Raw genomic sequence first — 14,974 nt, 5'->3', positions numbered from 1 at the left:
CATCTTCAAAATGAAGGTTATAATGGGACCTACATCATAATATTGTTTACAGATAGAATAAGATAGCCCATTTAAAGCACTTAGAAAGTGCTCAATAAATATTGCTAGTGTAATAGTAACAGCATCAATAAACTGAACCAGATGATCTCTTGATTCTTGTACTCACACTAAATATGGCTTATTTCTCTTGTAATTAAAAAAATAAAATGACAGCAACCAAAACAACAAACCATGTCATAAGCCATGAAACCAATTATGTCTTTTGTGGGAAAACCAGAGAGGTTATTGGATACATTAGTTTATATGTCACTAGTTATCCTCTCTACTCCAAAATGCATGTGTTCTAGCATCCTGAGACACCTTGTATAATATAATCGCTGTGACTCCAAGAGGTCAAATGGGCAGGCAGCTCAATAATTCATTTTATAAATTTCAGTTCAAAGCTATGTTGAGGTTAAGAAAAATTGACATTCGGTCTGTGAACTTAATGTCAAGCTCAAGAAAAACTCTGGGCAGCGCATGTTTAGCGATTAAGTGGATGCAGACAATAAAGACGTTGCCAAATTGTAAAACAAGACTTGGAAATTACAGAAAATGTTGCTAGTTATTGATTACGGTGACCATTCAGTTCCTATCGAGCGACCCAAAAGAATCATTCATTTTCCAACAGAAAGCCTGCTCATTTGCAAGATAAAAGAGAGACATTTCTGCACATGCCCATAATGTTCTTCACCACTGGGGGCAGCTTTACATAAGACTGCATTCACTAAAACCAAAGCAACAGTCCGAGCAGCTTTCGGAATGACAGTCTGCAGAAGTGAGCTGAGCGTGTGCACGGTACGGGGCTCTCCTGCCTTCCGGACTCCAATGCAGCGCTGTGGCTGAAGTGGGTGCTCGCCACCAGAAATGCTGGGCTATGGGATACAGATGTGGCAGCTCAGGTAGCCTCACGTTGCCTGGAGGAATACATCTTGCTTTCCGATAAGAAGAAATTGTAGAAGCCAGTTTTTTTTTTTTTTTACCCCGCCCCCCCACAAAAAAACTGTAAAGATGCAAAAACGTAATATTCATGAAGATCCTATTACCTAGGAAGATTTTGATGTTTTGCTGCAAATGCGGTGTTGGGATTTATTTGTTCTTGGAGTGTTCTGCGTGGCTGGCAAAGAATAATGTTCCAAAATCGGTCCATCTCCCAAGGGGTCCAATTTTTCTTCCTGGGTGTCAGCGAGCCCTGACTCACTACAGTGCAGCTGACAGGGGCTGTCATGCAAGTGGCCCCCTAAGCCAAAGCAAAGACCTAAGGACGACCTTTGAACAATACAAAGGATGGGTATGTTTTGTCATTTTTCTTCTTTTCTTCTTAAAAAAACAAAAACAAAAAATCCACTAATCTGTAAATTAATTCTGCCTTAATTATTGTAGAGATTACCTTGCTCTGCTCTAAGACTATAAATTCGATTGCTTAGTTGCCATGTTTCCTTGCTTAACTATTAAAAAAAAAAAAGCCTAAAGACAATTCTCTTTAAATTATAAGGAGATGATATTTGATGTTAAATGTTTTTATCTAGATTTAAATTTCTAAAAAAGAAAATACATGCTTATTTTTGCTTGATTAAAAAATAAATGAATTCCTTTTTTGGGGGGATAACTTTTCTAAGTTGTTTTTATTTCCAGGTTTCAATGTAATTAGGCTACTGAGCGGATCAGCTGTAGCACTGGTTATAGCCCCCACTGTCTTACTGACAATGCTTTCTTCTGCCGAACGAGGATGCCCTAAGGGCTGTAGGTGTGAAGGCAAAATGGTATATTGTGAATCTCAGAAATTACAGGAGATACCCTCAAGTATATCTGCTGGTTGCTTAGGTTTGTCCCTTCGCTATAACAGCCTTCAAAAACTTAAGTATAATCAATTTAAAGGGCTCAACCAGCTCACCTGGCTGTACCTTGACCATAACCACATCAGCAATATTGATGAGAATGCTTTTAATGGAATACGCAGACTCAAAGAGTTGATTCTGAGTTCCAACAGAATCTCCTATTTTCTCAACAATACCTTCAGACCTGTGACAAATTTACGGAACTTGGATCTGTCCTATAATCAGCTGCATTCTCTGGGATCTGAACAGTTTCGGGGTCTGCGAAAGCTGCTGAGTTTACATTTACGATCTAATTCCCTGAGAAACATCCCCGTGCGAATATTCCAAGACTGCCGCAACCTGGAACTTTTGGACCTGGGATATAACCGGATCCGAAGTTTAGCCAGGAATGTCTTTGCAGGCATGATCAGACTCAAAGAACTTCACCTGGAGCACAATCAATTTTCTAAGCTCAATCTGGCCCTTTTTCCAAGGTTGGTGAGCCTTCAGAACCTTTACTTGCAGTGGAATAAAATCAGTGTCATAGGACAGACCATGTCCTGGACCTGGAGTTCATTACAAAGGCTTGATTTATCAGGCAATGAGATCGAAGCTTTTAGTGGACCTAGTGTTTTCCAGTGTGTCCCAAATCTGCAGCGCCTCAACCTGGATTCCAACAAGCTCACATTTATTGGTCAAGAGATTTTGGATTCTTGGATATCCCTCAATGACATCAGTCTTGCCGGGAATATATGGGAATGCAGCAGAAATATTTGTTCCCTGGTAAACTGGCTGAAAAATTTTAAAGGACTGAGGGAGAATACAATTATCTGTGCCAGTCCCAAAGAGCTGCAAGGAGTAAATGTTATCGATGCAGTGAAGAACTACAGCATCTGTGGCAAAAGTACCACGGAGAGGTTTGATCTGGCCAGGGCTCTCCCAAAGCCGACATTTAAGCCCAAGCTCCCCAGGCCGAAGCATGAGAGCAAACCCCCTTTGCCCCCCACAGTGGGAGCTACGGAGCCTGGCCCAGAGACCGATGCTGACACTGAGCACATCTCTTTCCATAAAATCATCGCAGGGAGCGTGGCCCTTTTCCTGTCTGTGCTCGTCATCCTTCTTGTTATCTATGTGTCGTGGAAGCGGTACCCTGCCAGCATGAAGCAGCTGCAGCAGCGCTCCCTCATGCGAAGGCACAGGAAAAAGAAAAGACAGTCCCTAAAGCAAATGACTCCCAGCACGCAGGAATTTTATGTAGATTATAAACCCACCAACACGGAGACCAGCGAGATGCTGCTGAATGGGACGGGACCCTGCACCTATAACAAATCGGGCTCCAGGGAGTGTGAGGTATGAACCATTGTGATAAAAGCGCTCTTAAAAGCTAGGAAATAAGTGGTGCTTTATTGAACTCTGGTGACTATAAAGGGAATGTGGTGCCCCTCTCCCTACCCCTCTCCCTCTCCCTTTGCTGGCAAGGTCCTTCCCTGTCCGTTTTAGTACATTCATAATACTGGTCATTTTACTTTCATACATAATTAACCCATTGAAATTTAAATACCACAATCAATGTAAAGCTTGAACTCCGCTTTAATTTAACGCCTATTGTATAAGACCCTTTATTGATTCCATTAATGTCACACTTGTTTTAAGACAAAACTTCTTTCATAAGTAATCCTTCCCATCGGCTGTTATTCTCCTTCTGGCAAGACCGAATCTATAGTCCTAGAAGGTTTGCAGTTCATTGGCAAATCAAGGAAAAAGTGAATGATCCCAGGTACTTGGAGCCTGAACTGATTTTAGGTGAGGACTTGATTACAGAACACTTAGGGACAGCCTTAAAACAATGCCTAGCTTAAAAAGAACACTGCAGAAAACTATTGAAAGGTTAAAGCAGCACCATGAGCAGTTCCCAGAGGTGTTTGAACTACAGTAAAGCAAGCCTAGGGAAAACTGCTGAAGGGTTAAAATGCTGCAAGTAGACAACTGCAAAATGCAAGGAGACAGTAAAAATACAAAGTTTTAGACCTGAAGCCTTGTCTCTCAAACTCTTCTCTGTAAAAATCAGACTAGAGGTTTCACCGTCAATTTCTTCTAGCCTCCACATTTCTAAAATAAGTATATAAATGAATAAATAAATAGATAAAACAGGCAGGAGGCAGATTTCTCCACTCTTCCTCACCTTAAGGAGTTTTCAGAGATGAGGCGTGCAAATGGGAATGCAGCTTGCTAAATGCATGTGGTTGGAAGCTTACCAAAATTTCTCTTTCCAGCTCTTTTAAGGACCCTAATGTAGGGAGCGGAATCATGAGCTGTCTGTTCTGTTTGGGATTTGTCAGGCTGTCCTGTTGTGTTCCACTCTATGCTCTGCACACACACCAGTCCCCTGATGACTGACACTTCATTCAGAGGTGTAAAGAGAACACATTCCAAGAAACGCTTTCCACCACCGACAGCCTCGTTGAAAAGGATAGTTTTGACAACACCTTAATAAACGTATAAAATAAATCTTACGGGACAAAAGACCAACCCCATGGCAGTTGTCTTTTGCTTTTCTGTTGCTCATGTTACAGTGTCCCCTTGTTCACCTATATTGTGAAGTCCATTCATCAGTATGATTCTGTACAGACCCTGTTGGCAATCTGCAAGCTGCATGCATGTTTTTATGTCAGTGGTGAAAGTTTATTGCCTGCAGCACAAATATCACAGCTTCTGTATTTAAGTAACTTCGACCACAGTTCATTTCGATTTTAGAAAAATGTCTTTAGCCAGTATTCTCTTTCATCCTCCAAAACGAAGAATTCTATTATAGGAACAAAAATCAGGAATTGCAACGTTGAGCCCGTTTCATTTAATTTGGCTTGTCAACAAGCTTTGTATCTTTAACCATGCCCCTGTTCTTTCAAAACAGAATCACTGCAGCAAAAAAGAAAAAGTAAATGGCTATTTTTACCAGCATTTTTATAGAGTTTGGAGGCTTTTCATATTCTGAGAGGAAAAATCTAGGCAAGTCACCATGAGATATAATTGCAAAGAAGCCAGATTATAAAAATCATACTTTTATAAGCAATAAAGAAAAAGGAACCTCGAAAGTAGATTTCTCAAGGAACTGTACTTTGATTTTGATGAAACCTTAAAATAGACACCAGTTCAGAAAAGCATCATAGCTACAAGATATTTGTCCATGCATAACTGTTGGATATACACTTATTAATGGCAAATAGTCACGGATTCCCAAGTGATTAATAATGCAGATACTTCCTTACAGTACAATGAACTGGATGACTGAAACTACTGCGATGTTTTTCACTGAAGTTGTCATTTCACATTTTTCATAAAATGTCAGTAAATACATACTCCATCTAAAAACAAAACTTTCTTTGGTCAGCCTCATTTTTACCTGTACTAAACATGATTGTTTTAATTAAATGCAGTGTTAAAGTGAAAAAGCCCATTTTTATTCTTTGACTTGACCTTCTGCCTCATTTGTCATGGATACCAAATAAATTTAGGCAAGGCATAGTTATATTCATATTTTGAAACTGTTGCAAATACTTGATGCTGTGGTACTGCTAGTATATATAAAATATGTTCGCTGTATTAAAAGTGTTTCTAAAGTTCAAAGCCACTTGGTGTGTTAAGATTACATGAATGACCAAAATTGTGAAGGTTGGTCATTTTTTAATGCCTAAATTTAACTACATATAAATTTAATAATAGAGAAGAACCAAAATAAAATCCCTTAGATTGTAAAAGCAATTTTGATTCAGTACATGGAATTCCAAAAAAAAAGTCTTTTCCCTCTCTTTGGGAATGAAGCTTCTTTAGTTCTCAGTACATAATTCTCGTAGGTTAGACAATCACTAGTTCGCCACTATAAATTTAACAAAGCCAGCTGGTGAATGAATGTTCTCCTGCTCAAAAGTCATCGTCCTCACCACCACCCCATGGCACTTTTTGGACTGCATACCATAAATCTATTCTCATAAGTATTTAAAAGCTCATTGCATATTAGAAAAATATAACTGATATTTCATTTTCTATTCCAAATTTATATTAAGTGTCTGACTTTCCTCAAAGGTGACAACAGTTAAATAAACAGCCTGACCTGTTGAAATACACAGCAGAGATGCATCAAAGAAGAACGGATTCAGTCTTTGAATGCTTTACCAGAGAGAGAGGAAATACAGTTTAGTCTCTGAACTGTATGGGTTTTATCCCCAAATTTTTATGAGCCCTGGTACGCATAGTGCTACTGCAGCATAGAGTTAATAGTCCAAGTGCCAGTCTTCCAAGCAATAATTATGCAAGATATATTTCTTTTAAATGAGTTTATATTTTCCAAGGATGTTGACATTACATCTTTTCAAAGAATTTAAACCATTTTTTCTTGATTCAGTGAGTCAACTGCCTAAATAGACAGGCAATAGACTGTATTACTGTGGAGCATCAGCGACCTCCAGTGGCTGGTTAGACTAACCACAGCTATTCAAACATTTTATTTAGTTTTTTATCCTGAACCCTTATGTAAATGTGGTTTACAACATATGGTTTTCAATCCATGAATCAGATTTTAATTTTATTTAGTTCATCTCCCTTGGAAACATGGTTATAGTACAATTTTTTAAGTTATATTTTGTATATTGACTTATTTAGTAATGCCCAGAGGCCACAGAACTGGAACTAAGGGCTAGAAATAAGTGTCCAAAGATGAAGAGCAAGTAATAATGCAACAAAAATCGATAAGACATATTTTTTAAGTATTTATAATCATCAACATTGGCCAAATATTCTGATATTTTCATTAAGTGTGAATATTTTCCATAGGCAGGATACTGAAATATAATTTAAGAAGTTGGGGAAAACAAATTTCGATATTAATACTGAAAGAACCAGCATCAGTTATTTACCAGTCAGGAGTGTCTGAGCTGTGGAGTGAGTGAGGCCTCCGCATCCAGCTCTGGAACTCTCCAGTTTGTTACCATGCCAGTGACCTGTGCTTTGCCCCAGCACTCTCTCCCTCCCTCCCCCTTGCCAGTCAGCTGAACACTGTTCTATTAGGCTCTCTGACAATGATGTTACAGTCTAAGAGGTGATGATTCATAGATAATGAAATTATGCTCTCCTTCTGGGGAAGGATAATGCAGAGTCAGATTTGTAGATTTGGTAAAGGATTTTCAGGATGCTGCAGGTGCATGCAATACCTCCTCTTCCCTTGACATTTACCAAGAAGAGAACTCAACCAGCTTATTTAAAGTGTGGATTAAACTAACATCAGAAACAGCATCAGGCCATGAAGCCTAAGACAAAATGAGTTCCAGACATGATAAATGAGAACTGAGAAATGAGAAATGAAAAATCCAGAAACTGTGTCGCCTCTTTTATTCCCTTTTCCCTGGATTCTCATTAGAATCTGGATTTTATGCAAACCCATGGAATTTTGCTATACTTGTATTCTCTTAGCTACCTATATCAAAAATCAGAGACAGCTGGAATAAACCATGAACACAAAAAGTAATATCAGTGGATTTTAATTACAAATGTTGTAAGAGAAACAGAACTGATGAAAGCCAAATAGGTTGTATTAAATGACTCTTGAAAACTAGTAAGATAATGCACAGGTGAAAGTAAGACTTTCTAGAATCTAACATCATAATAGCCTATAGAATTGGACCCACTTTTGCCTACTCTTCAAAATCATTGTTGAGTTTTGCAGTTGGGTAGAATACAGTAGAAATACTACAGAGAAAATCTATATAAAAAGATATTATGATTCTTTTGATTTAAGGAACATATCATGGCCATGTAAATAATAGGGTATGGGCCTTAGATTCAAATTTCTCTGACACTTGCAAATCAAATAATCCCGAGGAAATTCCTCAGCTTTTCTGAACTTGAAATTACTCATCTGTAAAACGGGCAAAATTATTGACTTCATATGGTTACTGGGAGGACAAAATGTGAGCAACACTTCATAAACTCTAAAATGGCAACTATCTATTATTTTCAAAAAGCATTTAGTGAGATAATCAGTTATGCTTGCCAGTGTTCTATGTTTGGCCTGGGTGAAAAAGACATTACTAACCTCTATGTAACAGAAGCCTAAATCCACTTTACATTAATATGAATTCTGAGACTTGGCAGTGAGTCTATAACTTAATTTGTCTTTGACGTTTATTTTCCATAAAAAGTTTCTTCCATCCCATATCAATAATGACCGCAATGTACAATAAACATAAATAGACACCAACCAGAGCTTATCAAACTAAATCAAAATTCTAATTGGGACCCAAAAAAGATCATTATAGAAAAGGTTTTCAATTAACATAGGTTACTTGCCCTGCCCCTCTTCAGTATCACTATTTTGAGCCCTTGTCGACTTTACCCCTTATAAATATAACATTTATGGCAAGATAACGTCATTATTGAGCAAAAAGTAACTGCCTTTAACATGTTACAGTGGGATTAGCACATATTCCAGGTATCGATTACATGACATCTATTCTGTTGTTTCTTTCTTTTCCCCCAGTGAAAGATTATCCAAAATTTCCTCCTAGTATAGAAATTACTATTGACTTTACCAGTTATTACTGTTGAAAATCACTGGATTAAAAAAAAGTAGCATAAAAATACAAAGCCTTTCTTATGAGTTATAACCTATTCATTTATGCAAAATTAAATACTTAAGAGTACTCTTTTTGGGCCTTTCATCAAAAAAATGACCAGTGTAATCAAAAATCTCTCTCTACTGGACGTAGCTTTTCTTACCAAGTATGATGTAGCAGACGTATTTCCAAAATTCTTATAATTTAAGTAGAAAACCATCCTCTTTGATAGCTGAGTTCCTATGAAATCTCTTGAGAACAGAGAGAGGATGATGGTTTTTCAGTGGAAAAGGCATTTTTAAATTTTATTCTGCTTTACCTTCGTAGGATTATTGTTATATGTTCTTGAGTTAGGTCTCCTCAACATGTGAGGAGAATTTCAGGAACACAGAGAGAACAAGACTATCTGGGTCACAATGTAAGACCAAGCAGAGGGAATCTATTTAGCAACTGTACTTTCTAATAGCAGAAACTCCATATGCAATAATAATCCATTTTATTGAAAAAAAAGACAAAAAAAGAAAAAGAGCTTCTCTCTTAACCTATCCAGCAAATGTTGTAATGCAAATTGATAACTCTTTTGATAATTCTTTATACCTTATTTTCAGGGACTCCCATTTCCCCCTGACCCAGGAAAAAATTTCAGTTATGCTTTTATCCCACTCTTAAATTGTTGTTCTCTACTTCCTATGTCACACAAAAAAGGTCTTGCCTCATATAAATCAACACAATTGGTCATCTTACTCAAAGGAGAATCCTATCTTCAATAAAAAAAGTTAGACCATAAAACAAAATGTAGGGCTTCCCTGGTGGCGCAGTGGTTGAGAGTCCGCCTGCCGATGCAGGGGACACGGGTTCGTGCCCGGGTCCGGGAGGATCCCACATGCCGCGGAGCGGCTGGGCCCGTGAGCCATGGCCGCTGAGCCTGCGCGTCCGGAGCCTGTGCTCCGCAACGGAAGAGGCCACAACAGTGAGAGGCCCGCGTTCCGCAAAAAACAAAAACAAAAAAAACAAAAAAGTGCTTCTTGTCATTAAGTTTGATCTGCTGTACTCTCTGAAAAAAGGAACATGATTTTTGATGCGGTCAACCACCATTTCACAAGAATGTTTAAAGGAAACTTGTAGGACATACCATGTTGATCTTGAAGTAGTTGAGTGACTTTAAAGTCTCTGATAAACCTGTGATAACTTACCACAGTGAAAGAGGTTTAAAAACTAACTTGACACTTTAGGATCAGTGTTGGCTTGTTTTTCATCAATTTATGAAAGGGATTCTGCACAATCTGTATGAAATTTTAAAGTTAAAAGGTATAAATATTTGGTTGGAGTACTGCCATTTACCCTAAGGAAGGTTAGGTAACATCACTGAATTACAATTAAAATGGAATAATTAAAGATCTGTTTAATATGGCACAGGACATATTATATACATAAGTATTCTGTGTTTTCCACCAAGCTAGACATGTTTTAGATGCTTAGGGGAAAAAAAGAATCCATGTCCTTCCTATAGGATTATTCACATTTTATCACATATTTGTTTACGTGTATGTGTATTTTTGTGTACTTGACTTATTATGTGCCAGGAATGTGTATATAGTTTTTTTTTTTTTAAATATAAGAACAGAGTCCCTATATTGACTCTGTTCTCTGATAAATTTCATCCATTAATCTTAAATCTTGTCCCTCTTTATAGGACTGCCCTAAAATAATTCATACCCTACCCACACAAGGCATCTCAAGCTAAATTATACACCTCCAGCTCCATTAGGAAATGATTTCTAGTAAGTTACCATTAGGATATCCCTCTGCTAGTTAAATTCTGATCTGCTAGTGTAGTCATCTTCCCAGCCTGTGGCACTCACTCCAGCCTATTTTATGTTGTTAAAAGGCAACATGCACTTAGCCCTATGGACTTTTACAAGGAGGACTGAGTAGTAAAATGTAAAAATCTACATATTTTTATGGGCTTCACTTTGGTTGTTTTTATGGTTGAACACACAGAGATGTGCGGGGTCTTAGTTTACACTGAAATGCAAAACCATTAAGCTAGCTATAAATTAAAAAGAAAAGGTCAAGGTAGACAAAAAAAAAAAAATAGAGTCTAAAGATCATGTTTTTTATTTCTTAATCTTAAAAATAATACTAAATAATGAACATCCTGTATTTCACTTTCCTGACATCTGTTTTACCCTCCACGTTTCCCATCATATTCTCAAATTTAAGGTTCACGTTTCTTACATTTTCCCACTTCTAACACGGAGGTTTCTTTTGTTTGTTTTTTAGTTGTTTTGTTTTGTTTTCTGCCTGCAGATCGTTTCCCAATGCTTTTGTTGTATCACTTTGCCTGCTTTTCTAGACTCCCCACTCAAATTTTGATCCTGTCAGAAAGTCACAGGGTAATTCATCAGTTCTGTGATTGGATTGATCACACAAACGGACTGGGTTTGTCTCTAGAGTGCAATCTAGTCAAGTCTGGGATGTGTGCCTTCTGTCTTCCCTGCCTCCACTCCCATGCCTTTTCTCCACTTAGGATTATCCGTACTGAAATTCCTCCATCCAGTGCTACCGAGGGCTCTCTTGGTTCCTTACTCCTTACCCAATATGTATCCCCAGATCTCAACTAGCATCGTTATCGATTCCAAGGACACTTACACCTAAATGGGGTAAAAACCTTTTGCTAAAGGTGAGAAAGTCATATACTAAGAGCAGGCGTTATGCTTCGAGGGCAAAAGTGCTTTGCAGGCGCCTCTGAAATTATCCTACATAGAAACCTCTATATTTTTCTCAAACATGCAGTTGGGCCTTCCCAAAGGAACCAAGGCAGGACAAATAATCCATGTTTCATTCAGTAAACTATAGTTTGAGAAATCTCTTCAGTGAATTACCATTATACACAGGCTTTCTCCTTAGTTTTTCTCCACGGAGAGACAATATTGTATATAATAAAAAACGTGGGCTATGGAACCAGGATGAAACAGTTTGAATTCTGGTTCTGGGACTTAATAACTGCAAAATCTTGAGTGTTAGCTTCTTCATCTTAAAAGTAAAGATGTGTAAAATAATATAATCATCACAGGATTGTCACAACAGGGCCAAGAATCAGCATTTCTTGAATATTTTTATGTACTTTGTTTTGGCACATTGCATATATTATTTAATTTAATTTAATTATTTAATTTAATACTCATAAAGTTCCTAGATGATTAAATAAGATGACTTAGATGACATCACTTAGTATAAAGCTTGGCACATAATCGTAACCTTCTCCTTCCCTTTATTAGCTCTAATTGCTAAAAATTTCAGTATAACAGAATGCTTTAATAGCTGTATTCCACTATCTATTTTTACATGGAATAACAAACAGATATCTGGCAGACTTTCAAGAAATAGAATCTTAACTGCCATAAGCTCAGGGGCAACTGGGCACGTGATTAATACTGAAGAGTAATGTGGTACATAAGACCAAAATCCTAAACCTCCCATCAAAGCCCAACTACATCCCTACCTTTATTTCCACATTATTCCCCATGCTCTAACACTGGCCAGTTATTGAAGTGCTTTCCTACCTCTGTGCTTTTGCTCAAGCTATTTCCTTTGTGAGAAATGGCTTTCCTCTCCCAAGTCCTCCTGTCAATCTCTGAGTCTTCTTATAACAGATCCAACTCAAATTCTACTCATTCTAGAAGTCTTCTTAATCTTGCTTGCCCTTCCCTGTTTTCCATGATATTTTGTATGTCTACTGGAGACAGTATCACAGGCTGCCTTATGTGAGAGTTATTAATGTGTTTTCATACCCTTTTTGAGGAAAGGGACCATCTCTTCTTCCATCCAGTGGTGATTGGTTATAGACTTTTATTCATAGTAGATGTCTGTTGAACTGATTTTCTGTTAATTATTATAAGGTTATTGTCAACCTTTTTTTTTTTTTTTTTTTTTTTGCGGTACGCGGGCCTCTCACTGCTGTGGCCTCTCCCGTTGCGGAGCACAGGCTCCGGACGCGCAGGCTCAGCGGCCATGGCTTATGGGCCCAGGCGCTCTGCGGCATGTGGGATCTTCCCGGACCGGGGCACGAACCTGCGTCCCCTGCATCGGCAGGTGGACTCTCAACCACTGCACCACCAGGGAAGCCCTACTGTCAACCTTTTATTTATATAGTCTGTATGTACATTTTTTGTTTTTATTTTATATGTACTTTCTCACATATAAAGTTTTCTCATTTATCAGTAAACTGGTTTCAAAAATTATTCTTACAAAATATGGTTTTTAAGAATCATGTTCAGATTTAAGTTGCTTTTATGTTGTGAATAATCTAACAACAATTTTTCTTTGACAGTAACCAAAGGTATGACCATTTTAGCTGGCATGTTAAAGTTACTAAGAGCTAAAAAAAAATGTGGGACAAAGAAAGAATATTTCATTCAAAGAATGAATACATCTTGATTTCAGCGAAGGTTGGGTAGTCAGCTTTTGTTGTAGAAGCCATATATCTGTGACTGCTCCTTGTTCACTGCCTCTCGGGAAAGGTCCTTTTCTCTTTAGCTTCATATCTTCTCATCCCATGCCTAGTGCCACAAGGCTTCTGCTTTAGACACACTCCCAGGCCTCTCCTCCCTTCCCAAAGTGGCTACCCTACACTGTCACAGAGACCAAGTCACAGGTCTTTGGCTTTCTGATTATATACATTTTCAAAGTAACTATTCTACTGAAGGTTTCAAACATCAAATACTAAGAAGTTGACAGTTAGAAATGCTCATTATTTACCTCCTGAACACTGATTTTGCAGAAGGCACAATTGATTATAGAGGATTGAAGCGTCTGCCGTTTGCTGGGTCTCTCCTTTCCTACCTTCTGTCCATCCTCTTACTCCTTTTCACTGAATTTTTTTTCTCTCTCTCATCACCACTTAAAATATCTTTCAATTTTTCCCTCTATCCAACTTTATTGATAAGTCAATCTATACTATACTTGACTATGCACCTACTGGCTGGGTTAAGAGGAAAATACTAATGTTTTTTTTTTTTTTTTTTTCTCTTAGAAAAGCAATAATTAAGATGACACAGTCTAATAATTTGATTTAAAAGGGAGTCAAAAATCTATTTGTATTCAATAGCTTTTTTTAGTTCTATAAATGAAGAACTATAATTTTGTAAACTGTAGTTTAATTTCAGAAATAGAAGTTACATCCCCCCTGAATATATTTTTAAGTCACATTTTAATCGTGATTTGTAAAGGCAGGGCAGATGTGTAGAACATCCAAGTATTCCTTTAAATGTGAGGTATCACTCAGACTCTGGACTGTGGTAATCTTTGCCATCAATGGAGCAGATTCATCTTTGCACCATATGTAATAATACGAGAATTGAAATGAAACCTTCATTTAGTCATAAAACTTGTAGCTATGAGGGTTTTTGAGAACCTTGCAGTCCATTTTCTTACCTTCTATTTCAAACTCTAAGCTAATTTAATTGTATTTTTAATGATCTTCCAAGGACTGCATTCCTTAGTCCCTCTCTTAGTTATCCATTTCAGGGTTTTACTATAATCACTGCATCAGTTTTTACCTCTAATCTATATCTCTCTTGCTGAAGATATACCCAGTGGTTACTTTAATTTTAAAAAGAATTTTTTTTTGTTTCCATTCTTATTTAAAAGAAAGAAACATAAGAAGTGGTCGAGTTCTGGTTTTATTTTTAATCTTCAGTATTGGAATCTGCTTGGTCTAGCTCAGGTAGAGGGCCCTGGGCTCCATGGCATATAGTTTGAAAAGATGAAATACCACTGTTCTGAAACTGGCACTAATCTAATATAGATTCAAGAAATTCTGTGTGGTTAACAGCTGAATGAAAGGAACTCAGTGCTTAACTAACCTATAACCAATCACATAGGCAATAAGTTTCCAGCAGGATGTATTCAGCAGTTTTCAATGCCAGGCTCACAAATTATACTTCCAGAGGTCAAATTTGCATGTAACTCTTTGAACCACAACTACCTCCTCATACTCAACTCAGTTTTAACATCCAGCAGTGTGTTGTGCAGAAATAATCAATGGTTAAATTATTCCCATTTTGTTGGCTCAGTTCACAGTAGCCCACTGATTAGTTTAAATAAAAAAAAAAACACAAACTATGTGATCTTCAATTGTATTTCAACTGTACCCAAGTGCAGATGCCATCTCTGGTAATATGACAAAACAGATTTAAGTTTATAAATGTTTCTGTGTGCTCCAATCACAACACGCATCCTGCAGTAACTATACTGTAGTGCAAAGTGTTGTAAAAAATGCAACTGAGTTTCCTGGAGAATCATTTTAGAGTTAATTAAACCTTCTCCACCTGTAATTTAAGAAAAAAGAAAAAGCCCAACACTCCTAAAGACTATGGTGGAAAGGCAGTTTAAGAAATAGAAGTCCTCTGTTTATCCAGGGATGTACGTTACAAGGCAGACAGCTACACCACAGTAGAGGGACAACATTTCCTCAGCTGATTCGGTTAATTAAAATGCACAGTTACAACA

The 14,974-nt window shown here is 37.6% G+C and overlaps 1 protein-coding gene across 1 annotated transcript in view; it reads left to right on the top strand.

Moving 5' to 3' along the window:
• Positions 1–801: 801 nt before the first annotated feature.
• The window catches only part of LRRTM3 (leucine rich repeat transmembrane neuronal 3), a 178,702-nt gene continuing 164,529 nt past the window's right edge, over positions 802–14,974 (top strand). Inside the window, exons 1-2 of the mRNA XM_073793693.1 lie at positions 802–817; positions 1,675–3,206. Of these exons, the coding sequence (XP_073649794.1) occupies positions 802–817; positions 1,675–3,206 (1,548 nt within the window). The remainder of the gene's footprint in view (positions 818–1,674; positions 3,207–14,974) is intronic.

The sequence above is a fragment of the Tursiops truncatus genome, chromosome 16 (genome assembly GCF_011762595.2).
Source record: "Tursiops truncatus isolate mTurTru1 chromosome 16, mTurTru1.mat.Y, whole genome shotgun sequence".
Lineage (NCBI taxonomy): Eukaryota > Metazoa > Chordata > Mammalia > Artiodactyla > Delphinidae > Tursiops > Tursiops truncatus.
Note: the sequence above shows the minus strand (reverse complement) of the source record. Positions and strands in the feature narration are given on the sequence as shown.